The following is a 26,464-nucleotide window of genomic DNA, read 5'->3' as shown; positions in this document are numbered from 1 at the left end:
AATGTGGAAAAAAAAAAACAACACAAAGTCAATGAAAAATCTTCTATATATGGTTAAAATATTTCCACAAACAAAAGTGCCAACAAAAGTATCTTGATCTGATGCAAATTACTTGGATAACAGTAACAGATAATTCATCAGTGGGACTACATGAATTAGGGAAGACTTTGGTCTTCTCCTTCCTCTTGGGCTGATATGTGAATTCAGCAAATAGAGAAATCTCTTCAATGATAACAACACTTGAGGGAATTCTCATGTGCTGAACTGGGACAAGTGGGAACTTTTTAATATTGTATTTTTCTGACAGTAAGTGAAATTACACCTTTGCTTATCTGCATCCCAAAGATGCAAGGATGATTCTTCATGTTTATTCCCTGATTTAGGCTTGTAATGCTACCATGTAGGCATGTTGTTTAAGGATTTGGCAGAAAATGAGAAATGCTAACCAAATTAGGCTCTTGACACTGTTTCACTGTTTGCAAACTGGTTCCTCCGCCTGTCTTTTATACAGCTGTAGTTTCACTGCATAACATAAAATTCAACTGTGCCTCCAGTTGCAGGCTTAACAAAAGATTGTTCTGTAGAAGATATTCAATTAAATATGATGATTCTCATCAGTAAATTATATCAATTCTATTTCCTGAGTGTATTTTGTTCTCTACAATTCAAGAAATGTTTTAAGAGTTATCTCTCTGAAAAGAACACACACTGATCTGAAAATGACCAGCTGTTACACTAAACTAGGAAATACTTCCGTAAACTGTATTGTCTACCTCTTCAATAATACATTTGTTGCAAACGATCTTTTTCCATCTAATGTTATTTTATATATGCCTCTGGAGGCTGCTTGTAAAAGAAACAAAATATTTGAACTTGTAAATCCCAGACTGAGGGTTTTGTGCGGTTCGTGATACAAAATGCTGTTTCACTTGCAATATTAGATACTCCATTAAAAAAAAAAAAAGTAGGGATTTAAAAAAAATAAAGAACTCTGTATGTATGTATTTATATTTTGCTACTTATATGAAAAATAATAATAACAGGAAGAAGACTTACCCAGCAGTGTTAAAACACAAGCCAATATTGCTATCAGGGCTCCAGTGCTAAGTCCTGCAGGCAAGATGTATGCCTCTGCATTGCATGTCTGAGCAATACCATCTGCATCACAATCACAGACTCTTATGGTGAGGGTATTAGTGCTACTAAGTGAAGGTGATCCACTGTCCACAATGAATATTGGCAAGTAGAAAACAGATTGTTCTTGTCTTCGGAAACCATTTCTTCTAGTTAATACAGTTGCAGTGTTATCTAGGCAAAGGAATAAAAGGATCAAAGTGAAATACTTGGTCTTACTGGAACATAAAAAATACAGGCTGTTACACAAAAGAATTTAAAAGCACATTTGTATTATTTCAATGAGCTTCTATTTCCTGGTCATAACACTTCTTAATCTACAGAGGTAGGATCAGCTGAAAATTCAAGATCAAATACACAGAAATATTTCTGCTTTCCATGAAAGACTTTTTCAGAATTTCAGAAATCTGTTTGGTTTTAGCATGCTCACATTTACACAGTCTTGATGTATAGTTGAAGATACAATTATTATAAAGGAGAAAAAAAAAGACACACTACAGTAATTAGGTTAAGTATTTGCATACATTTCATTTTTGATTTCCAAATTTCTGTTACAAGTATTTGCAGTATAGATAGTATGGAATTCATGAGCGTATTCATAGGTGAATCAGTTCTGAAGACAAATGATTGATTCTTTTTTTAAATGTAAAAAAGAAATTATTCAATTGGTGTACAAATACAGGTAATGTCACATATAATAAAGACATGCACTTGTTTTCCACCTCAGCCAAGACTCAACAAGATGATTAATATAATCAATCTAAAATGTGTGCTGCAGTGCTGCTCTGAGCTTGGTGACTGAAAAGTCCATGTGTTCCAGAAAATATTTGCAAAACTCACTGTGTTCAATACAGGTTGACAGCTCCTGAGAGGTAGGGAGATACATCTCCTAGAAATGTATAGAAAAGGTTGGTCGGTCGGTCTGTCTATCTATCATCTAGCTATCTGCCTTTCTATAGATAGATACATTGATAGTCCAGTAGAGGTATCTTATTGTGTCATCTATTATGACCTTTCTGGAAAACATATAAACATTTCTTCATACAGAACTATATGCGATATGTATAAAACTAAATAATGTCAGAAGAGGCAACTGCTGCACTATTTTGTAACTCCATTGATTTTACCAGCATTAGAAGGGTCTATTATTGACCTCAGCAAATTATAAGTTCTTTGGAAAAGAGATTGTCTTTTTATTAAACACTTTACAATACTTGTAATAGTGCTAAATTTCTAGAAATATATTATCTTGATCATTATTTACAGTTCTTCTTCTCAAACTGTAAGCTTCTTGTATGAAGAACATTACATATGTTAGTAGTTGCATGCAAGAAAAGGCAATAAACAGCTGCATGAGAGAGGTCTTTATTAGGTCACGTGTACACAGTGAAAGTTGTTTGAAGTCAGTACAAACATTACTGCATAGTCCACCATATGTCTTCTTTTTTCTTATTAATAAAAATGACTTTGCAACTTTAGTTAGTACTAGTACATGAAAGAGCAATCCAAGAGTAAGATGGTTCTATTCATTAGAGCTGGTCCAAAAGTAACACTTTCCATTTTATTATTTTGTCCCACAGAGTCAGAAGTGGATGCTGGTGGTATGGCAATAGAGGTTGAAACTTCCCACTGATATGCTGTTACATTTTGGTGCCATGCAACATATGGCAACTGATGAGAAATCCAACCAAATGGTATCTGACATGGACATGTGTATGAATAAAAGGTGTAGAACTTAATTTCTACATGTGAAAAAAATGGCACATCTTGACATTCCTCAGTGCTTGCTGAACATTTATGGAAACCAAAAAGCAGATGTGAGCATAGTTGAAAGTATGGGTGGTGTGTTTCAGGAGTGGCCACAGCAATAGTGGTTCGCCTCTGCTGGTGTCAATTTTTATGGGCAAAGAATAAAGTCTCCTGTTCATCACTGGAAAAAATGCATACCTAATGGTGATGACTGTGTTGAGAAATAGTTTTCAGTGGCTAAAAATGTGCTCTACCAAATAATTTTATTGTGCTCTTTTTATTGGTTGTATTTTCCATGGAAATAAATAGGAGGCATTACATTCAGAGTGACCTATGTAGTTATACTTTCCTCAAATTCAACTAATATCTAAACTGACTCATATCCAGCTGCTATACTATGCAGTGCAATGAGAACACTAATTAGAAGCATGTTCTCAGATATTTTAACTAATAGAAATGTGATGTCCATGGGATTCTTTTCATAAGTCTGTGGGGAAATGTTAGTAAGAAGTCCGTGTAAATACTGCAGACAGCTTCTATTTTCAAAATCATTCTTCAGTAGGTGGTATGCCTATTGAAAAGATTAGTTTTTCAAAAAACAAAAACAAAACAAAAAAAAAAAAACAACCCTGTACACTTATTTTTTATGCCTTGAGTTATTTTAATAAAACATGAATTCCTGGATGTCTTTCAGTTACTGCCCCAAGGTAAAATCTAGTTTAGACAAAAACATATAAATACAGTGGGAAAATGTGAAAAGATCAACTTCTGGGAAAAAAAAATTAAAAAAATTGAAGCTCCTGTTTGGCTCAAGGCTTTAAATGATGCAGACAACAGCTTTATTTCCTTGACAGATAGTCTATAGATAGGATTAATTTAGGGGCTGATTCTATTTTAATTCACATCATTACCAGAATAGAAATTTATATAGATCATAATCAGCACAATATATTAAAAACAGTAAGTATTAGAGGTGAATATTTACTCAAACAAAAAAGTTCTGTTGTCTTTATATTCTTACCTTTGTTGTCCTGAAGTGTAAAATTATGGTTATTTGCTGCTTCTGCTGTTAAACTGAAGTAGAACTGATGACCATTTGGTGGGTCATCCTTATCAATTGCACTGATTTTCTGGATGATCTGTTTTGAGATACGTAGATGTTTCACTGTTTAGCACATTAAGGAGCATAAATACATGCATATTATATATGTTCTCTATTACCTGCTAAAGTGTCAAGTCTCTCTTCAAGTCCTGCTTACATTGTGTTTAAGTTTTCTTAACTCCTAAGCATGAGTAGATAGTATTATTAATTGAAACATGACTTATTTTCCCCATACTTGAAATTTATTCAATGAAAGTAATGCTCTGCAGGACCTCGAGAGAATTGGACCTGTCATTCATCAGTGTTTGGAGAATGAACTGCATAGTGATATCCAGAACACAGCCCTTGTAGTTATCAATTGTTGCAATCAATATTGCAATGTAATCATTTGCAAATAAGAGATTATGCTTTTGATTATTTACATTCACTTTTTTATTTTAAAAAGAAGTATGAAAAGGAAAATGACAAATCCTAAGTATAATAATAGGGTACTGGGTTTTTTTTTTGTTGTTGTTTTTTCACTTTATTTAAATTGTATTTTTTAAAATTCTGTCAAAACTTCTCTCCCCCCCAAAAAAGATTTTAATATTGCTTACAATCCTTTAAGTAACAAATACTAAGAGGTAAGAGTTCTGATTGGACCACAGGGACAAGAAGAAGATACTCCAATAGAACATTCTTATACTATTCCTGTATTTCTTATGAATGTAAGTTAATAACTGCAGTTTTTTTTCTGTTGAGAATTAAAATTTTGCTGTACTTTTGAAATGTATAATAAACAATATCTGCCACAGAAAGGAAGATATTCTAGAAGAAGGTACAAAAGAGTAAAGAATCCCAGGGAGTATGTGGGATCTCTGTGAGAGACCTACCAGCTGTCTGGGAGAGAGAAGAGAGAATTAGATGTCTTATAAATTAAAATGGAAAACTTAAAATATGACAGATACCAAGGATAAACAACGTTGGAGTCTAGGGCTATGAGGAATTTCATAAGGTTATTTGAGTTTAAGATTATTTGGAATTTAGGTCAGAAATTAAAAACACTAGAGATTTTTCTAGGAATATCTCCCTCTTGTGAAATTCATACCTTATGAAACATATTTCCTAAGAAAAATGAAAACTGAACTTGTTTTAGAAAAGATAGGAATTTGCCTCAGAAGATGCTCAGTGTTGAGATTTCCCACTTCCCAGTAAAATTATGAGAAAGTAAGCATTGTTAAACATTATGTAACATTATGTAAAAACATTATGAGCTAGCAAAATATGTTAGCTATGCTGTAAAGAAACCAGAACATTAACAGCTACACTGAATAAGTCATTTTTACATCTGCATCTTTCTCTTCAATCATACAGTAGAACCATAGAACGGCTTGGGTTGGAATGGAACTCAAGGATAATTAAGTTCCAGCCCTCTTACTGCAGGCAGGGATGCCAACCACTAGATCAAGTGCTAGACCATGTTGCCAAGAACCCCCATCAAACCTGGTCTTGAACACCTCCAGGAACAGGGAATCCACAACCTCTCTGGAAAATCTGTTCAGGCACCTCACCACCCTCTCAGTGAAAAAATTCCCCCTGACAATGAATCAGAAACTTTTCTCCCACAGTTTAAAACATTCCTCCTTGTCCTAACTCTATAAAGACAAGTAAAACATTAATTCCCCTCCTGTTTATAATCTCCCTATAATATTGGAGGACCATAATGAGGTCTCCTCACAGCCTTCTCTTCTACAGAGTGAACAAGCTCATCTTCTTTAGCTTGTTTTCATGGGAGAGGTAGTCCAGCACTCTGATTATTTTCATGGCCCTCCTCTGGGATCTCTCCAAAAGCCTGACATCGTTCTTGTGTCGGGGGCCCCAAACCTGGACACAGTATACTAGGTGGGGCCTCATGTGAGCAGAATAGAGAGGGATAATCTCCTGCCTCAGCCTGATGGCCAACCCTATTCTGATGCAGCACAGAATGCCATTGGCTACTGGTTCATGTTAAATTTTTCATCTACCAGGACCTCTAAAAGACCTTCTCAGAAGGTATACTCTCAAGGAGATCTTATCCCAGACTGTATATGTATCTGGGATTACCCTGACCCAAGTGCAAAACCTTGCACTTTACTTTGTTGAACCTCATTATGTTCACAAGGGCCAACCATTCTGGTTTATCAAAGTCCCTCTAGATGGCATCCGTTCCTTCTGCCATATCAGCTGCACCACTCAGCTTGATGTCATCAATGAACCTTCTGAGGGTGCACTTAATCCCATCATCTGTGTCACTGATAAAGATGTTAAAGAATACTAGTCCCAAGACTAACCTGTGAGGGACACTAGTCATTACCAGCCTTCACCTGGGCATAGAGCTACTGTCCACTCTGGTCATGACCTTCCAATTCCTTATCCACCAGTCCACCCTTCGACCACAACACAGGGTAAATATTTTAGAACTTAAGGAAAATTTGCTTACACTGCACATCAAAGCATCATTTTTACTGCTATAATTTGATTTTATTTTATCTTAAAGGTTACAGACTTTCAAAGGAAATACTGCCTAGTTGATAAAAATAAACACAAAAAGTATTAAGACCTATACCTGGCCAGGTTGAGCATTTTCACAGACAGTTGTCTCATACTCCATAGCAAACTCAGGGGCATTGTCATTGATGTCAAGGATAGTTATGGCTACATATCCTCTCCCAATCTGTGCTGGATTCTCTATACAAAAAAAAAAAAAAAAAAAAAAAGCCAACAATGTAATTAAGTAGAACTCTAAGAGATTTTTTCTTTGGGTCAGTATATTTTTCATTTGCATTGTTTTTCATATGCTTGCCAAATCAATTACAATCCCTCTTTAAAAGAAAAAGAAAGATCTTAGTTTAATCTTCTATTCCAAATTAAAACAATGTTTGTGCTTCTTGATAGAGTCAATGAAATCAAGAATGTATTATGAAGACTATGTTGAAAATCTAACTCATTAGTCAGAGCAATCATTTGCATCACATGGAAGGATAATAAAGTGATCTATAACCATCAGCGAGGGTGCACAGTGAGACAGAACAGCACTACCCATATCAGGAGTAGCCCAGTTATTATACATGAAAGTAATTTAAGTAAAACTCAAATTTAAAAGTTAAAAACAGAATTCTTTCAGCTACCTGAAACAAAGAAACAAACAAAAAAGTGGGGTGAGAATTTGTATTTCCAAGCAAATGTGTACACTGAACTATACCTTTCAACAGTATTATTAATTGATGCACACTTCCAGCTAAAATGTCATTTTGTGCAAGACATAATGTCACCATTTAATCTCAAACAGCAGATAAATGTTGAATGAATCTCAAACAGCAGATATTTGGTAGAATAAAGAAAATGAACATCTGTGCATATTGTATCTATTTTGTTACATAAAACTTCTGTATTGGAGAGACTACATAACTATTATTTATTGATTTTTACCATCATTATTTCCGTTAGTGATATATCAGTACAGAATAAAAAACTGTACAGATGTTAAAAGATGTATCTATTTTTTTTTAGTGTATTACAAACAAATCTTATCAAACATTAGAAATTTTTAAAGAAATGCATTCAGACACAGAAAGACAATGTCTTTTTTTCTTTTTATTCCATGTGTGAAATATCAAGCAATTTTGACACCAACTTTCCCCTCTACTGATGTAACAGGGACCTACTTTTGGGCAAAACTGAGTCTATGAGCACACTGGTTGCACTTCTGTGACAATGTATCTAAGAAAAGGTACAAAATGCTTCACGGTATCTGGAAAATGAGCAGGAAAATAGAGAGAAACAGCCCAGCCCTGAAAACACGGAGACCAGTGAAGTAGGGTGAGAAAATATGCTCCAGATGCAAGAGCAGTTCTCCTGCAGCCCATGTTGAAGAACATGGTGAAGCAGGTTCCACTGAAAGCCATGAAAATCTACACTGCAACAGGTGAATATGCCTTGATGGAAGCTGTAAACTGCAAAAATCATACAGTGGACCTCTGAGGAACAAATATATGCTAGCAGCCTGTTCCTGATGGACTGCGCTATATGGTACAAACCCATGCTGGAGCAGTCCTTGAAAAACTGCAGCCCATTGAAAGCACAAGATGAAACAATTCATGGACTGTATCCTGTGGGAGGGACCCATGTTGTAATGGAGAAAGAGAGTGAGGATGAAAGAGCAGCAGAGACATAGTGTTGTAGACTGACGGCAAACACCCAAGGCCAACACATGTAGACCAATAGATTAATAATAAGAATTACATTTAAATCAAGAAATTATTCAAATAAAAAGGCACAAAAACATATTTTTACAGAATGTATTCAGAGCCCAACAACTTTACACTTAGAAGTTTTGTTAACAAAATTCTTGCATGCATTTCAAAAGTGTGATTCATCACTTTTCTCCAGAAAAAAAAGACATAAAATACAAAATATCCCTTAATATCTTACCTAAGAATAAAGACACATAAGTATTCACGTTTTTCATCCTTTTTAAGAGTGCTATTGTAGACCAACAACAATCAATTCTGAGTCTCAAACTAAGAGGGGATAACTGATATAATCTATTGCATATTACTCTTGTTCTAATGATATTTGATGTGAGATTTATGATAACTAATTCAATTTACCTTTGTACTTGTTTTTCTAAAGTTAAAAGCCTACACAAAGTGTGGCAAAGGAAATAGAGAATGCTTAAACTGTTGTATTTGTTTTTCTAATCACATAAGTGTCTTTTACATTGAATGAGAAGAGTCTGTCATGTTTTTAAATATTGTCATACTTTCACTTGGTGTAGCTGATCCCAACTAAACCTGAAGTTTTGCACATAAACAGTTCATAAAATCTTTTAATTATTACTTACGACTCTCCATGGCCAAGACTGTAATGTTATGAATGGCATTAGTTTCCCTGTCCAAAGACTTGGCAGTTGTAATGACTCCGCTGTTGGCATCAATATTGAAATACCTCTCGAGGTCTGTGTTTCGATCTATTGAGTACCTAGGTGAAGGATGAAAGAAAACTTTTGATTTATATTCAGTTATAGCTTGTAAAAATGTTTCATTGATTTCTCATTAGAAAGACAGAGTTTCCATTATTTCCCCATATTGGGCTTGGTTTTGTCCCTTTTCTCCAGAGTTTTAAAAGAGGCAAAACTGTTAAGTAATGACAAGACCACACAGGCTAGACAATGAATGACCTGTCCTGACCATGGCAGGCTCTGTTACTACAGTGCCCTCTTAAGTGACGTTATAGGAATTCCCCTCTTTTCTTTCTCTGGACATAGTATAATATATTTACAATGTAAATATCCATTTACTCATGGAACAGTATCCTCCTGAACCCAAACTAAAGAGAAAGTGAGTTGGAAGTTTGCTACATTGATGAAAGCAAAGCCAGGCTTTGTTCCCACAGGGGGTCACAGTCTGAGCATAAATCTTTTCTGTTACCAGCAAAAGAAACCCTGAGTCACTCAGAGCTTTGGGGAAGGGAAAAAAATAAAAAATGAGGTTGGGAAGTAAATCAAGGGGTTGTATGCCATCACTGTCAGCTCCCAGCACTTCACTGTCTTTAGACAAACATAAGTTCATTCCCTGGACTCTTTAGATTAACATATGCTTTATTTTCAAACTTGTTTTAGGAAGGGGAAATGAGATCTTTAGTAAACAGAAAACAGCATGAGTGAAAGGGTCAGATTGCCTGTGAGTGTTTTGCTTATATCCTTTTTGAGAGAATGAGGAAGTTGATTAGGCAGAATTAGATTTACAGCTGGAGTATTCTTGATGTTCTATTTAATATCGGGTCAGAATCTTGCACTGTCATTTAGATCAAGATGAATTAAAATGTCTGAGTCAGACCAAGTGTGTTCATTACAATTACTGTCACACTGACAATATATTAGATTATTGATATAGCATTAATCAAAACCTTTTAACAATGTGGAAAGAAAGAATTATGGATGACAGTGCAAAATCAGGACTTTCCAGACATGACAATATTATGGCACGATATGTTTGTTCTGTGTTGAAATACACCAGCTGTACAACATAACCTGTTGTATTACTGTGTTTAACCCTCTTGGATACAAAATCTCTAGAGTATAGACTTATTATGCATTTAGCGTTGCTTTTCTTAATTATCTCACAGTGAGAGAAAGACATAATGAATTTAATAAATAAAGCAACAGAAGTTTTCTTTAATTGAGGGTCTCCCTTTTTCACTCTACATTTTTAAAGACAACCTGAACTGTACTTCAATTTTAATTTTCTTTGCAGCACAGTTGTTTATTTGGTCAGCTGTGCTCTTCAACTGTTTTGTTCCTGTCAAGTTTTCCCTGCAGATTGTCTGCCACCTCTACTAAGTAGTCAGTCATGGCAGGTCCAGTAGTTGTGATTCAATCCACTGTCAATCATTATGCTTTGTAATTATAAACAATATTACTCTGCAATTTGAAAATAAGGTATTTCTTACAAACATTGTAATAAATTACAAAAAGAGAGAGAGAAAGGGAAAGAAATATGATAGAAAAAAGTGAAAAAGAAAAAGCAGAAAATCAACCAAAGAAAGCAATAGGAAAGAGGGAAGGAGGGAGGAAGGGGTGAGGGAGGGAAGGAGGGAGGGAGGGAGGAAGGAAGGGAAGGAGGAAAAGATTGTAGGAAAACACAGGAAAACAGGTTGTATAAAATAAACAGATTGTTATGAAACAAGAATCAAAAATAGTTTTTTATGCATAGGAACCAAGCAGCTTTGTTTAACCCTTATTTACAACTATTGTACCATATTCAAATTAAAAAACAACAAAAAAAAAAACAAACAAAACAAAAAAAAAAAAACACAACCACAAACTATTTTAAACACTCTAAATACTTTAATTCCTTGCAACCATTAAAACTTCAAAATCTTTGAGCTGCAGGAGTCTTAAACCCTTTATTTAAGCTAGTTCAAGCATCAATAATTCTCAGGTCCATATGAAATAATCTCTTATTTTCAAATTATTTATTATTAGTAATAGTAGTAGTATTGGTATTGTCAAAGTTTAGGCATATCTGATCCTTTAATTGCAACCTTCTCTGAATGGTAACAAATGAAAAATTTTAATCTACCAATATTCCAATTTTTGAATTTTGAGTACAGATTAATAAATTAAACTTTATAAATTGATCATGAAAGGAATTATGCTTAAATCTTCCTTAACAGATTCCAGTTTTAGGAAAATCTGGTCTATTATGTACACCACAGCAGATGCAGGACATCTCTATATATTTTTCCAGTGCCCCTGATAACATACATAGCAAGATCATAAGCATATAAACTCTCACTATTTCTCACTTTCATCTCCTTTGAATTCCAGGCAACTTTGAAACAGAAGAAGTCTTCCAGATGTCAGTTAAGCTGGTGATATAACAGCTTTTTATGATGGGTATGCTAAACTATATTATGTACCAGATACTAACGTCCATGCCAGAAAACATTTCCACAGCAGAGAAAGATCATCAAAGACGGATTTCACGAGTAAATCCCTGCCAACTCATCCATCTAAGACTTGTTTATACATGATAGGAAGCAACTATTTTGAATCTCCTGCAAATGCATAATGAAAGAAAGGGAGAGAATGCTTGCATCACCTCTAAGTGTAAAACATACACTTTACTTTTAAAATTTGTACCAGTGTCACAAAGTCATACTCACTGCATAAAAGTAAAATTTAACATCAACAAAAATGATAACATCCAAATGACTTCTGTATCTCTGAAGTTTATTTCTCTATATGCCCTAAACAAATAATAACAGATGAAACTTGATACTAACTTTCAATTTTATTATTGTCCTCCTGCTACAGGTATTTAAGTCCTCAGAATTCTCCTGAGTCACAGTACTACCCTTCAGATCCTTCCTATGTTCCTTATGCTCTTGGACATTAGATTATTGAACAACTACAAGTTCTTCATAAGCAAGACAAAGGAAGAAGCTCCTGAAGGTTTTCATGTGTCTTATAGTGTCTATTTCAACTGAAGATATTTAACTGTAGCAGAGCTTACCATAGTCATAAGATCATTGCCTTTAATTATCCTGGCAAATACAGGACACATCTTACCCTATCCATTTCTCTCACATAAACAGTTTATTGTTATTAATTTTTCTTTTGAGATCTCAGTTTTGGTTTACCATGCAAAAGCATCCCAGTACTATTACTTTCTTGTGTACAGTGCAATCAGTAAATGAAAAAAGGAGAGAGATCTTGGCCTTAACTGAATGAACGCAACATAATTTTTTACAGATTATAATGCATTCTTCCTAAATTTACAAAGAAGATAATATAGGTAATATAATGAGGATTATTTTTGCTTTGGAATCCTGAAATTATATCTTTGCTTATTTATTTATTTACTTATTTATTTATTTTACTTACCTACTTACTTTACAGAGAATTAAATATATTAATTTTTGTCAAATGTTATCTGTTCATGTGTAAAAAACTGAAAATACGCAAAGAGTACCTCTGTCTCCTTCTGCAAGGGAAAAAAATAATTGCTTTAAATGTAAACAAATAGTCTCTCATTACAAAAAAAAAAAAATTAAAAGCAGCTTCAAAGCAAAGGCTAAATAAATAATTAATTAAGAAGTCTTATAAGTTACATCACAGGAGGTTTAAATTGGATGTTAGGAGTAACTTATTCATGAAGAGGGTGGCCAAACATTGGAATGGGCCACCCAGTGAAATGATGAGTTCCCATACCTAGAGGCATTTAAGAGATGTGTGGACGTGACACTAACGAGCATGGTTTAGTGATTTGATTCAATAGGTCATTTTGAGAGTTGGACTTAGTAATCTAGAAGACTGTTTCCAACCTAGGTGATTTTATCATTCTGTAGCTCTAATTACCTGACTGGACTATTTGAGGCATCTGGATCATGGGCTGCTACAGTTCCAATGATAGTACCAACTTTTGCTGCTTCAGACACCACCATGGAGTATAAACGTGAAGTAAACACAGGTGGCTCATCAACATCTTCTACGATTATCTTCACAGTTGTCATGTCGCTGAAGGGTCCCAGACTTAGGAAGCGAGGGTCAACATGCATATTGGCTGCTTCTATCCTCAGGGTATAGCTTGTTTTAGCTTCAAAATCCAACTCCTATACAGATAAAATTATTTGAAAATTTTATTACCCAATAATTTTGCAGCAAAACTCACAACAGACAGTAAGAAGAAAATGAGTTTTGCCATCTTTATCCAAGCAGTACTTTCAACTGTTAGAGCATAGTGGATGGCTCTTCTTTCGTCTTTATCCAAACACTGTCTTTGCAGTGTCCTACTCAGTCTGATTAAACATAACTCACATGACTATAAGGTAATCATAAGATATTGAAGGTATTTTTCATTACTGAAAACATTGTTAAAAAAAAAAAAAAGAATTATTTGACTAAATATAACCAAAAAGAAAAAAGAAAAAAGAAAAGAAAAAGAAAAGGTAACGGATTAATGAATATTTCCATACTTCAGTTTTTTGGTAGAAAAGTATGCATAGGATTTTCAAGAACACCCTTAGTTCCACTAAAATTAACACTAGTGAATATTCCTCCATTATGTAATGGGAAAGATAAAGCTGAAAATTCTACCCATGAATGAAACAAGGTTCCTCTGAGTCAATAGTAAAACATTCTGTGATTTCTATGGGAACCAAGTATTCCTTCATTTCATTGCTGTGAATGAATTATTTTTTTACTCATATTTTCTTATACATAGTATCAAATAGAATGTGTCATAGTACCCAGACATTAGAAATCAATATAATATTCACAGCTGAAAATACCCAATTGAAAACGCCTTATTCTTGTTTGTTTCGTTTTTGCATAAAACTGACATTAATTATCAAATACTTCTTGAAGTTCTGTATAAAGTTATGGAGATAATGTAGGAAACTATCAAACTACATTGCTTATATAACAAGACTTTTTACTTAGATGAAGCTTGGAGATTGTTTTGTTTTATTTATTAAATACAATCTTTATTATTTCTTTCAAATTTTATTCTACTTCAATTTTCTTTAATTCTATTAGAGTTTCCTTTGGAATTAATACTGCATTACAATTCAAAAACTATCCTCCAGAATTTATGGAATAACTGTGATCTAAACAATAGTACCATTACTAGAACTGTTTTGGAAATAAAAATCTTTTTTTCCTCACAGATATTGGAGGAAAGCATTATATTAATATTAAAATAATTTATTTTACATCTACTTTCTTAGACCGTCAGCTTGCACTAAATGCCTAGACTAATATTTCTTTGCAATTCCAAATTTAATCATTAAGAATGGAAACAAAAGACCCAAGAGTTTCTAAAAGCTCAGTCTGGTTAGTCTACTATGTTTTCAAGCTATATTTTCAAGTGTATAAAACAGATTAAAAAAGGGTTTCAGCAATCCTGATCCTCAACGAATCCTAAGTATCTGAAATGGTGTTGAAAAATAATCTGGCAGCATCTGCAAAATATTTCTGTACTCACTCAGAAGAGCAGCAGAGAAGAAACACACATCTGTTGACGTACTACCTGCAAGGGTCTAAGTTCTCCATGGAGTTACAGTAAAATAAATCCCGAATAAGCATCTTAAAGTCAGATTAAGCTGATATTACAATACAGCTGTAAACAGCCTGGATTTAGAAATGAAAAATGAATTGCAGCACATCACACTTGGATACTTTTATAAACTTTTATGTGGCAGCAAAAATCTTTTCTGAAAGATTTGAAATGAAGTTCATGTGTATGAACTTCATTTTATGCAAGCACTTACTTCCTGCACTAAGCCAGAGCTGAAGTATCCAGTTCTCCAAATAGTGTTATGGCATAAAAGAAGGCCTATCTGAATACTGGGCAATACGTTTGATACAACTGGGTACTGGTCAATGTTCATTAGTACTGATATTGTTTTTGAATCTTAATCTTGGCATTATATTTAAATTTCAAAATATGAGCCATGGAACACACCTCACAGCCACAATGCAAATGTAATGGGATGTGTGCATTGACACAGGCTGCCTAGAGAATTTGTGGGTGCCCCATCCCTATAGGTATTTGAGTCAAAGTTGGACTGGGATCTAGGCAGCATGATCTGATGGGTGGCAGCCCTGCTCACAGCAGGGGATTGGGACTGAGTGGGTTTTTAGATTCCATCCAACTCTAGCCATTCTATGATTCTACATTAAGAGGAAAAATCTCTCAGAAAATAAAGAAAAATAATAATATTTTTCTCAGAAAATATATTAGAATTATTTTCCTGTAACAATGTTGTACGGACTACAGAAATTATGTCCTGAAGAGTGTCATTGACTGAAGTCTGATATTTGATGATTAAAAAAAGCAAAAACTTTCAACAAAGTATATATTTCCATTAAATACAGAATTCAATTTCAGAAACTGATGAATTGGCTGATGGGTCAGACTCAAAGGATTATAGAAAATAGGGTTACATCAGGCTGAGTCTAGGTGTTCAAATGAGCGTGCATGTTGCACGCAAGTCAGTAGTAACCCTGTCAGCAAAAAGACCCAATCATACCCTGGGGGGGCACTAGCCACCAAGTGAGGGGAGGGGTTGTCTTGCTCTGATCTATGTTTTGTGGCCTCACTTCAAGCACTGTGTGCAGTTTGGGTGCCACAATATAAGAAGCGCTTAAAATTATCAGGGAGTGTTCAAAAGAGGGCTACACAGATGGTGAAGGGCCCGTAGGGTAAGGTGTATGAGAAACAGTTGAGCTCTCTTCGTTTGTTCAGCCCAGAGCAGAGGAGCTGAGGAAAGGCCTCATGGCAGCCCACAGCAGGGAGTGGAAGGGCAGCACTGACCTCTGCTCTCTGTTACAGTGACAGAACCTTAGGGAATGACATGGAGATGTACCAAGGAATGGACAGCTGGAGGTTAGGGAAAGGTTCTGCACCATAGGGCAGTAGGTGTGGAACAGGATGCCCAGGGCAGTGGGCACAGTCCCAAGCTGCCAGTGTTCAAGAACCATTTGGACACTGTGCTCAGACATAGGGTTTGAATTTTGGGTGGTCTGTGTGAAGCCAAGAGTTGGCCTTGATCACCCCCAATTAGAGATATTCTATGATTCTATGATTCTTTCTGCCATGGCAGAAAGAAAATTCTGTGGCAACTCAATTTGCATTAGAAACTTTTTTTTTGTTTTAATAGACATACAAGGGATTAGCCCAATTTATACAGTACTTTGATACTGTTTATTTTCCTATTCCTATTTCCTATTATCCTATTTATATTCCTATTCCTAATACATATATTCCTATGTACTATTGCATGCCTTCTATTTTTAATCTTCCCTTGATGCTTTGAGTAGCCCTCTATGACTGATTAGCTCTATAGAAAAGTTGAAACTTGTTGTGACACACAAATATTCTAAACTTGGGCATGTTTTCCATTGAATAAAAAGGAGGACCCATTACTGGATTTCTGTAATTACTAATTTCTGTTAACACTGAACGAAGGAGTAGCCAGTGCATGCCAAGTTATGAGGCAAAATAAGTGGTGATTTTTCCACTGATATGCTCCTACACACGTCACAAATCTCGTGATTCCAATTTTCAGCTAATAGTATCACAAAATTTTCCTACTGTAGATTTTTTCAAGTTACTGTTTTGACTTTAAAGTTGCATAAACTATAGAAGTTAAGGGTAACTTCTTTTCACTAATCAGTGACATCTGTTAAATTCTGATAATTTAAATTACAACAATACTTAATCAATGTATGGAATCAGTATGGAAATCATGAAGATGAAGACAAGATAGTTTCTTACAACATGTTAATGTCAGTATCTCTGCTATCCTTAGAAAAAAAAAGATGATGAAAAAATTGAATTTAATACAAAATATGCATAGAGCATTATATATATAACTGAACAAACTCTATAAAATTTATTAGACTGAGCATAATTGTGAAGAAATTAAATTTCATTTAAATGAAAATTTTGCTCATGTTTTTATGTTTCACAGAATCACAGAATTGTAGGGACCTCTAGAGATCATTGAGTCCAACCCCACTGCTAAAGCAGGCTCCCTAGACCAAGTTGCACAGGTAGGCATCCAGGTGGGTCTTGAACACCTCCAGAGAAGGAGTCTCCACCACCTCTCTGGGCAACCTGTTCCAGAGCTCTGTCACCCTCACTGTGAAGAAGTTCCCACATGCATTTGTGCTGAACTTCCCGTGTGTTAGTTTATGGCCACTTCCCCTATCATCACATATTACAGAGAAGAGTCCAGCCTCATCCCTTTGCCTCCTGCTCCTTAGGTATTTATAGTTGTGGGTCAGATCCCCTCTCTGTCTTCCTTTTTCAAGGCTGAACAGACCCAGATCTCTCAGCTTTTCCTCATAAGGGAAGTGTTCAACACCTTTTATCATCTTTGTAGCCCTCTTCTGGACTCTTTCAGGGAGATACCTGCTTTTATTTCTACTGGAGATCCCAGAACTGGACATAATACTCCAGGTGAGTATTATTTCAAAATACTAAATTAGAGCTTTAGTGTTTTTATTGAAAATCATATAATCATTTGTTTTCCATGTGGATATTTAACGCGTTCGACATGCCCATTAAAACCTTTCTATTTCACTCCTGAAGAAAGAGATTGCCCTTTTGAGTGGAATACAGGACTCTTGCATTAGTAGGGGATACAGGGACAACACAATCAGTAGAATAAATGAAAAACTAATGATGGTGATGTTTAACAAGTCTGCTTACTTAAGGTAATTTTTACCTTCTCTAAGTTAGCCTTGTAAATCTTACAAAATTACCATACACTGCTTACTGTGAGTAGAAATTGTTACAGGGAAGAAGTCACCTGGTCTACTTACAAATGTCTGGTTTTCACTAGACAGTAGAGTGTCAATAACTGAAAGATGTAAATATCTGCTTTCAATAATATGAATCCTGGCCTAGCATTCCCTCAGATCTGATAACTAAAGCTGCTGTCAGTACACAAAATTTGTAAGGTACTTTGTTAATGAAAATAAAACAAAAAAAAAATCTAATGTACTCATATGTGTCTATGTGATATGGAGCAGCTGGTGTTTAGAAGAGGTAGAGAATGTAAGGGGGGCAAGGTTACATCATCAAATGGTATAGTTACACATGGCAATGCTAATATTCACTTCTTCGTTCTTTACAGTAGAGTATTCTGTGGGGTGTGACAATGACTGTAAATCTGAAGTCATCATCCTCAGTCTACTCCAATAAGATACGAATCCTCAGTTTCTATGATTAATACAAAAGTACCAAGTTTTGAGGCATATTCTACTTTAGGAAAATAAATAAAATTTCTAAGATATGGTGACTATACAAACTTTCTTGATCTGAAGGAAATCTTTCAACAAATCAAGAATTATACATGAAGATGTACCACAGAGTGAAATAGTGAAAAAGCAAAGTGAGAAGTTCTCTTTTTTTTTTTCCTCCTCTATTATCTAATTACTGCTAACCCTTATTATATAATGAGTATCTTTTAACTAGTCTGTGGCCTATACCATTATTATTTCCTTTTACAATAAAAGCACAGATTTCAATAATGGAATACCAAGTCAGCAACTTACAAATCACTACATTACTGTGGAAGGTTAAAAGGACAATGTATACATCAGTTCTTCAGTACAGTGAATAGATCTTGACAGCTTCATTAATATCTGTGCATTAATGTTATCTGATTGGGACCTCTGCAGGACTATTTATCTTTCCCTCAATTGAGAACTTGTGTTCTTATGTTTTCTGTCAGTCTGCCTTGTTCTTCAAAGGGGTGAGAATTTTTTTCCTATCTGAAGGAAATTACAAAACAAGTCATCTATATCACAGAGACTGGATATGAACTTATCTTTCACAGGAAACCTATTTCTGTAATGTTCATTTTTTACTGTATGGTAACTTTGTAATAATGTACTCTACAAAGGTGAAAATCCCATTTTTAAGCCTAGTTGAGATTTTATATTGAAAACTGCAGTACATCAAACAAATGCACATTATCTCTCAAAGGAACCATGGAAGGCTCAAGTTCTTACATTGTAAACTCTGATATAGAATTGAAAGCAAATTTTTTAGCTGGAAAAAAAGAGAAATGTTAACAATAACAGAAAGATAGCTTTTCAGTCAAAGGATTACACATAAAAACCCCATTTTTGTAATTGCCTTCTTACTCTTAAAATAAAGTCAGATTTTTGAATAATATATTGGCAGCCAATTTCTATGAGAAATTACTTTGCAAAACTTATTTTCACATTTTGCAATATTATATTCAAATGGTTTGGTGATAGTGGTAGGAGAGCTGTGTATTTGGGGAAGAAATGAAGACAAAGTGAGCAATAACTATACAGTGGCAAATCTTTATGCTTGTCATTTGCTGCAGAAAGACAAGAAAACCCTCAACAAAGCCTTCAGACTTGTTTCTCTGAAGTCCAGTAAAATTTCTCCATTGGCTTCAAACACCTTGAGTCAAATACCATACTCTGAAAAAGTTCCATATGGTACATACAATGAAAACGTACCATGCTAAGTTACCATTACTACTTGAAGCACCAAGTAACTGATAAAGGTGTCAGAGTGCATACTATATATCATATTTTACCTTAAGATGTTCTACAACTCAGCTATTGTTGTTACTGAAGACTAATTGTAAGATAGTCCATAAGTTGCCTGCAAGTTTGTGAATAAAGTTGAAGCCATACTTATATGATACCTCTCAGTGTGCTATTTTTAGGAATAGGGCTGTGGGTGTTCTGTATGGTCAGTATATTAATTTGCTGAGAAATGAAGCAAAAATTCCCTTTATTTCTATTATGATCAGGATTCTTTGAACAGACAACATGAGTTCACTTTGGGGTTGTATAGATATAGTTCAAAAGAACACTACAAAATTTGCTGTATTAATTGATGGAATCAATTCCATAAATGTTTCTACAATTCTAAGTGTGTTACTGTAGAGACAAATCAAACCCATTTAAAAGAAAAAAAAAAAACAAACAGAAAAGACAAAAAAAAAACTAGTATATGCTTAAAATTTTCTTCAAAAAACTCTCGAAACTGTGGAATGATATACCATTCACATGCAAAGATCTTCATTCTTACTAAAACAGTATTAATAGCAGAATAAGAATTACAAATGAAACCATAGAAAGGAATTAATCCTACTTTACAGGCTGAAAATAGAGTCACATTGTGAATGAGGATAAACTTTTCAAATACTCGTATAGAATATAAATATCCAGTTCCATTTCAAAAGCTGTATAAGATTTGTTTTTCCAAAATGATCATCTAATATTGATGTTCGTCTAAATCCTCCTTTATAGTAATTTAGGCACCTGAGTTTTACTTAGGAATTCACTAAAAGGTGTGTGTGTGTGTGTATCGAGTCGGGCTTGAAGGGGAAGAAATAATTTGGAGCTAGAGAATAGCCAAGCTCTACCATTATTTGCAACATCAGAACTCTAGTGTGGAGTATGAGTGGGTGTTATATTTAGATTTCTCTGTACAGGAGAAAAGTAAAGTAGGAGCTTGTGTTTCACTTGACAATTCTGAAACTTTTATTTATATATTATTTATATTAGTATTATGTATTATACTTTTATATGCCTTCCTAGATGCAGGTTAGATAAATTATTTGCATGTGACATCAATTAATGAATTTTGTAATGTATTGCAGTGGAAATGAAACGTTATATATTTAGTTCCATTAACATAAGTATAATGCTTCAGGATAGGTTTTTTCTATATGTATAAGCAGAACACAATACATACTTCAATGAATATTAAGTGCTAAAATAAAAACATCTATTTTTGTTTTTTCTGTCCTCTGATGGTTTAAAATCTCTGTATCTTTGGGTACAGTGCAAAAATGTGTGTAAATGCACATGAATGAATGAATGAATGAATAAACCCACTCAAACTGCATTCATAAACTTTGCCAACTTTCACACCAAGAACTTAAATTAGTCAAGTCCATTACAGACAAGGAATTTTGGGAAATTCCTAGCTATTTGATCTTTTATTAATTATATAATCTCTGTCCTTAGTACCTGTCTTTTTAAATCTTGTTCCATTTTCTAACCTTCTATATACAAATTCATTAATTGAAGTTTTTGCTGATCCCTAGCTATTTTCTGTTAATATTTCATCTACTCGTAACACAAAGAATCTTAATTTTCACACTTCTGAAATATTACTTCTCTTAACATATTTTTAAACAATTTCTTTTTTTTTTTTTTTTTTTTTGCTCCTTAAATGTTAAAACAAAAACTTAATTTTTAGTGTGGGAGTCAGCTTTAGAAGTGTTTCAAAATGGTTATCCTTCTAGGAAGAGAACATAAAATCCTCAGCTTGTTTGTGAATCTCTGATAAACAAGTGCCAAACATCCTCCACAACACCAAGCACAAAAGTAGATGGAGTATTGACTTTGTATTCTCAGTCATTCTAAATTCAGTTTTGGATGGGTGGCCTTTGTGTGATTGCAGAAATAGTATGCAAAGTTAATATATTCGCTTTTGGAACTGAAGTATACCTTTTCAGAAGTCTTTCTTCTTAATGTGGATAAAAAAACTGTTATTTGAGTGTATAAATATGCACAAGTTTAAAACGATGGGCACAGATTTGGAGGCTGAGCTGTTTCTCAGTGTCTTAGCTGATTTCAGGTGTATGAAAAGGAAAGAGCAAATGGCTCTCAGATGTGTTCAGAAATTCATGTGCCAGGTAGTAAAATGTTTAGGCAGTTTTCATGCTACAGTTTCTTCCCTCAGTCCTTACTAAAAAGCACACAACATCATGCAAGAATAATGTCTGTTTGATTCTATGGTGACCTGTCAGGCTAGCCACTGTAGTTGAAGTCCATTTAACCTGTGAGCATTCATTAACAGTCTTCCATGTGCATGCCCTCAAGAGGAGAAGAAGCTGCAGTTCTCCGTGGTTACTGTGCTTGGGCTCTTCACCTCTTTCTTCCCTCCTAGTCAAAAATCTGCACTTTTTTATTTTCAAGGTTAATAGGAAAGATCTTTTATCCTTTAGCAAGGTATTTAACTTCCATGAAATTCAAATATAGACCATGTAGAGATTTGGGAGGTGCCCTTCAGCATGACAATTTGTGCTTGAATACAACAGAGGAAAGGTATTTGACAATAGTAGGAAAATGAGAGAACGTTTGTAATGTAGCAGAGAAAATGAAGTCAGAATTATTGTGTCAAATTACAGCAGCATTTACAAGGTTTAAAATGATTTGCAAACTGGAGCATTTCTTTGGGTCAAAAATTGCAGTCCAGTAGCCATTTCAAAGAGATTCTTGGCACAAAGACTCAGTACTGAAACAATAACTCCAGTTTCCTGATGAAAGTGATTATAGAAATAATAAATGACAGTTATTTGTCTGCTGGACAATTATTGGTCCACTGGAATTAAGAGTGTCCCAGAAAAGGCATTGTGAGTATAAGTATAGATTGAAAATTAAAATGTTCTTATAAGCTCCCAAATTAGTCTGTTGACAATTGCCAACCATATGTGTTGCTTGCTATGACACTGATAAACACCCTCCCTCTAGGATGGGCATAACTCTTCCTGATTTTTCCTTAAAAATCTTAAAATGAACAAGCTGAAGTAGCCACATTGAATTTGGCTGTTGAACAAAGAATGGATTAATTTTTCATCACTTGTGTTTTAAATGTGCTAAGAAGAAATTAGCAGTCTGCAAGAAGACTCAGACAATTGCTTTTGCTTTGAAAAAAAAAAATATATATATATATATTTGCATTACATTTATTAGAGCCTGATATTTCAAAACTGCTGAATATCCTGCATTTTCACTTACATATACAGATGCTTACCAGCTCTCAGCTGGTGTTCAGGGCATCAGAGAATTAGCCCATTACTTTGCAATATCAGGCAGTAATAACTTATTTCAAAGAAGACATGGTACTGAAATTTTATTTTACTTTAGGAAGAAATGGGTGCAGTAAAAAAAAAAAAAAAAGAAAATTGGTACATGAAATCTTGAAAGTTTAAAGAGATAAATAAAAAAGAAAAAAAGAAAAGTGATCTAAGTAATCAAACTATAGGAATAGGTCCTTGTTCAGGAATATACTAATTCTAAAATATTAAGTCAGTCTTACATTTTACAGGGTATTAAATAATTTGGGAGAGATAAGACCATATAGTTTTAGTGTTGTCAGTGATAAGTATTCACAACATGCTCTTCTGTGCAAGATTTTCTTTCTTTGTTTTACAGTTTTCTTCATAACTAAGATTTTCTGCCAAAATATTTCAGTTCAAATTTATTTTGGAAAAGGATACTATTTAAAATGTGTTGCAAAAAGGCAAAAATGCTGAGTTTTACTATTTTTCTGTGAACACAATTTTTCTTTTAAAAATGTTAGTTCTTTAACTGCACATATAAAAAGCTAATATATATATATATATTTATTTTAATATTTTGGGGATAATACATATAATAAAAGATTTTCTTGCAAAACAACTAATCTTACCAATAAGTAATTTTATTGATAATACTGTATACCTCCTGGATAGAAGATAATTAATAAAACAGATTTTCTTTTTAATTTTTTCATTTTATGCTTTGGATTCCTTTCAGATTTTGACCTTACAGTTTTACTGTAAGACATACATTTTCTCTTTAATATAAAAACAAGTGAAAGAAAATTTGAGATTTCCATATGTGCTGGAGAATTTCTAAAAATAAAAATAAAAAAATAAATTAACCCCAATAGAACCAAGAAAAAGCCCAGTAACAAAAAAAAATCACAATTTTAACATACTCTAAAGTCATGGTGAAATTAACCAGTGAGAATTCCTACAGAATATAAGAGTGATAGAATAAAAAAACCACATTTCTTTCCCTTATCTTGCCTGGATTCAAGCAGAATCAGTCAGAAAATTCAGACTTACCTTCTGAATTGTGATGATTCCCTCTTGGGTGTCTTTGTCTACAGAAATTTTGAATACTCCCAAACCATCACCATCTACTATCTTATATTCCATTTCAGCATTGGGTCCCACATCTGCATCTGCAGCTTTTATTCTGGCCACTACAGATGCCACGGGTAAAGACTCCGGGACATTATACTGATATGATCCTGTGAAATTCAGAAATATAATAAATTCAGAGATTTCTGAGTCTGTAAGCTAAAAAGTAGTCTATATTCATGCAACTGAATATTTGCTCATGCTACCAGAAAATGTACTTCAGTTTAAAATAGAATTTTTTCATTTCTTTTCTAGCTTTTCGTTATGATGGATCTTTTTTCTGTTTTTCCTTTTTTTTTCCCCACAAGAGATAAATCTAAGACAAAGATGCATACATTTTTATTCGACACTTAGTCATGATGCAAATGCCTGCAATTTTCCAATGCAATTAATGCTTTGTTTTCCACAAATAAAGAAAGTAAAGCAAATATATCCAGTAAAATTGATACAAAGCCTTATAATATTACAAATCTGTATATTGATTAGGCAGTTTACACTCCTAATTTGACTAGAATCTGATATATATATATATATTCATTTCTTTAAAAGTAAAGTCACCACCTACAGCCTTGAAAATTACAGCATTTTCATTCAAGTAGAAAACCATATATACGCTGTCAAAAGGATATCTGAAGTCAGAAAGCAATAATATTTTCACCTTCAAAAGTAACTTCTGTTAATCTATCATTATTTCAAATAATTAGTGGCAGGAAGTGTTTTATATCATTGGAGGTGAGGGTGGAATTAACACGTTCCTCTTTAACTTAACACGTTCCTCACTTTAATTTAATTTTGCAAAGATCTTATAAGATAGTGTAAATAAATAAATAAATAATCATACCAGGCAGAATGTTACTTATAAACTGGTATGAGATTACAACTGTGTACTCCCTTTTTGGTTGAGATGACAGCTACCTTATTTAGAGACAGTTAGTTGAGGAAAGATGACTTTACAGATCTACAATTTCTTAGGAAACACTACATGCACAAGAGAAATCCTGCTGAATTAACAAAGGAATGTTAAAGACTAACAGTCAAGTTAAGAAATTGTGCCAGTCCAGCTGTCAAGAGATAGAGATGATTTGAGGTGTATTTTTTTGTCCTTTTATTTGTGGTGAAGAAGTAAAGTACATTAATAAATGCATCTATTCCATATCACTATATTTCAGCTAATCTGAAATAGGTAAGGAAAAATGATTCTTTCAAAGTAGTAGTAGTAGCAGTAGCAATAATAAAAAGAAGAATAAAAATAAAAAATTATAACAGTAGTAGTAATAATATAGCTTGCTCTGAGTAGTTTTCAGAGTATTTAACAAGGAAGACAAGTTCTTTTATTCTTTGTTTATATATAACATAAAAAGCAAAGAAAACTGCAATGTTCAGAAAGAATACTACAATTCGTGTAACTTACGTCGTGGGAAACGGGGTGGGTTGTCATTAACATCAGTCAAAGTGACAGTTACAGATGTTGTTCCTGATAATCCACCATTTTGCCCAACCATGTCCTTTGCTTGAATAACTAGTAGGTATTGGTCCTTGGCTTCTCTATCCATATTTGGAAGGGCAGTTTTGATAATGCCTGCAGTAATACATGACATGTCAGTGGTTGTGAAAGTAAATACATTAATGTGAAAACTGAGTTTGACCTTAAAAGGCAACAGCAGAATAATGATTTCAAAAATGGAGGAAATAACTTCAGTGCTAATATCACAATGTTTTACTTGGATCTAAACTGCTATGCTACAAGCTTACTTTAAGTAGTCACAAAAAACAACGTTTTAGTTTGTAGTACACGCTTTGAGTAATGTCATACATGACCATGTTCACTTCTCCCTGAACTATAGTAACTTGCATAACACTTGGTTTCCTGGAGGATATACTCTTCTGTGTATGATTTCTCATTCTCTTACAGCTAAGAACAGAATATTCTGTACTCAGTTTTAAGATTACAAGTTCAAAAATTCATTTCACGTCTCAAATAGTCATTCTACACATTAATTCTTACTAATATTGATATCATGCCACACTTTGCATATATATGAAATTATCTCATTTCACCAAATATTTGCTTAAAAATAAACCATTTCTAAAACATTAGTGTGATTAAAATGCCCTCATTTATTAAACAAAATACTGTAATATCTGAAGTAGGTTTTTTAATATCCAATTGATAATCTGCATACAATTTGGAATTATTTGAAGTGGAAACTAGAAGAAAGCTCCACACTTCATTCTTTCAGTTTTGTAGATATAGATCAGAAAATAAATATTGGTTCTCAAAACATGATGACTATGAATATTTCATGCCTGGCACATAGTAGAACTGCTAACTCTGATTTCCAGAGAGGCAACTATTCCAGGAGAATCAGTGTCAGCAGTAAAGGAAACATGAACAACCTAAGTAAAGGAGAGGCATTTTGGGGCACATATTTCTTCATTTGATATTTGCTGAATGTTTAGTTACAGTATTTC

General features: G+C 33.9%; 1 protein-coding gene across 2 annotated transcripts in view; it reads right to left on the bottom strand.

The window, feature by feature from the left end:
- CDH7 (cadherin 7) overlaps positions 1–26,464 on the bottom strand; it is a 71,966-nt gene that overhangs the window by 6,654 nt on the left and 38,848 nt on the right. The window contains exons 4-10 of one of the 2 annotated variants that reach the window (XM_065751864.1): positions 25,404–25,571; positions 23,915–24,102; positions 12,867–13,120; positions 8,847–8,983; positions 6,570–6,691; positions 3,905–4,022; positions 1,057–1,308 (exon numbers count right to left, since the gene is read on the bottom strand). In XM_065751864.1, the coding sequence (XP_065607936.1) occupies positions 1,057–1,308; positions 3,905–4,022; positions 6,570–6,691; positions 8,847–8,983; positions 12,867–13,120; positions 23,915–24,102; positions 25,404–25,571 (1,239 nt within the window). Of the gene's footprint in view, positions 1–1,056; positions 1,309–1,979; positions 2,024–3,904; positions 4,023–6,569; positions 6,692–8,846; positions 8,984–12,866; positions 13,121–23,914; positions 24,103–25,403; positions 25,572–26,464 lie in introns of those variants that run through there. The other variant, XM_065751866.1, reaches the window with a different exon arrangement.

This window comes from Cyrtonyx montezumae, unplaced genomic scaffold (genome assembly GCF_038088225.1).
Source record: "Cyrtonyx montezumae isolate F1298 unplaced genomic scaffold, pur_monq_1.0 scaffold_8, whole genome shotgun sequence".
Classification (NCBI taxonomy): Eukaryota; Metazoa; Chordata; class Aves; order Galliformes; family Odontophoridae; genus Cyrtonyx; species Cyrtonyx montezumae.
Note: the sequence above shows the minus strand (reverse complement) of the source record. Positions and strands in the feature narration are given on the sequence as shown.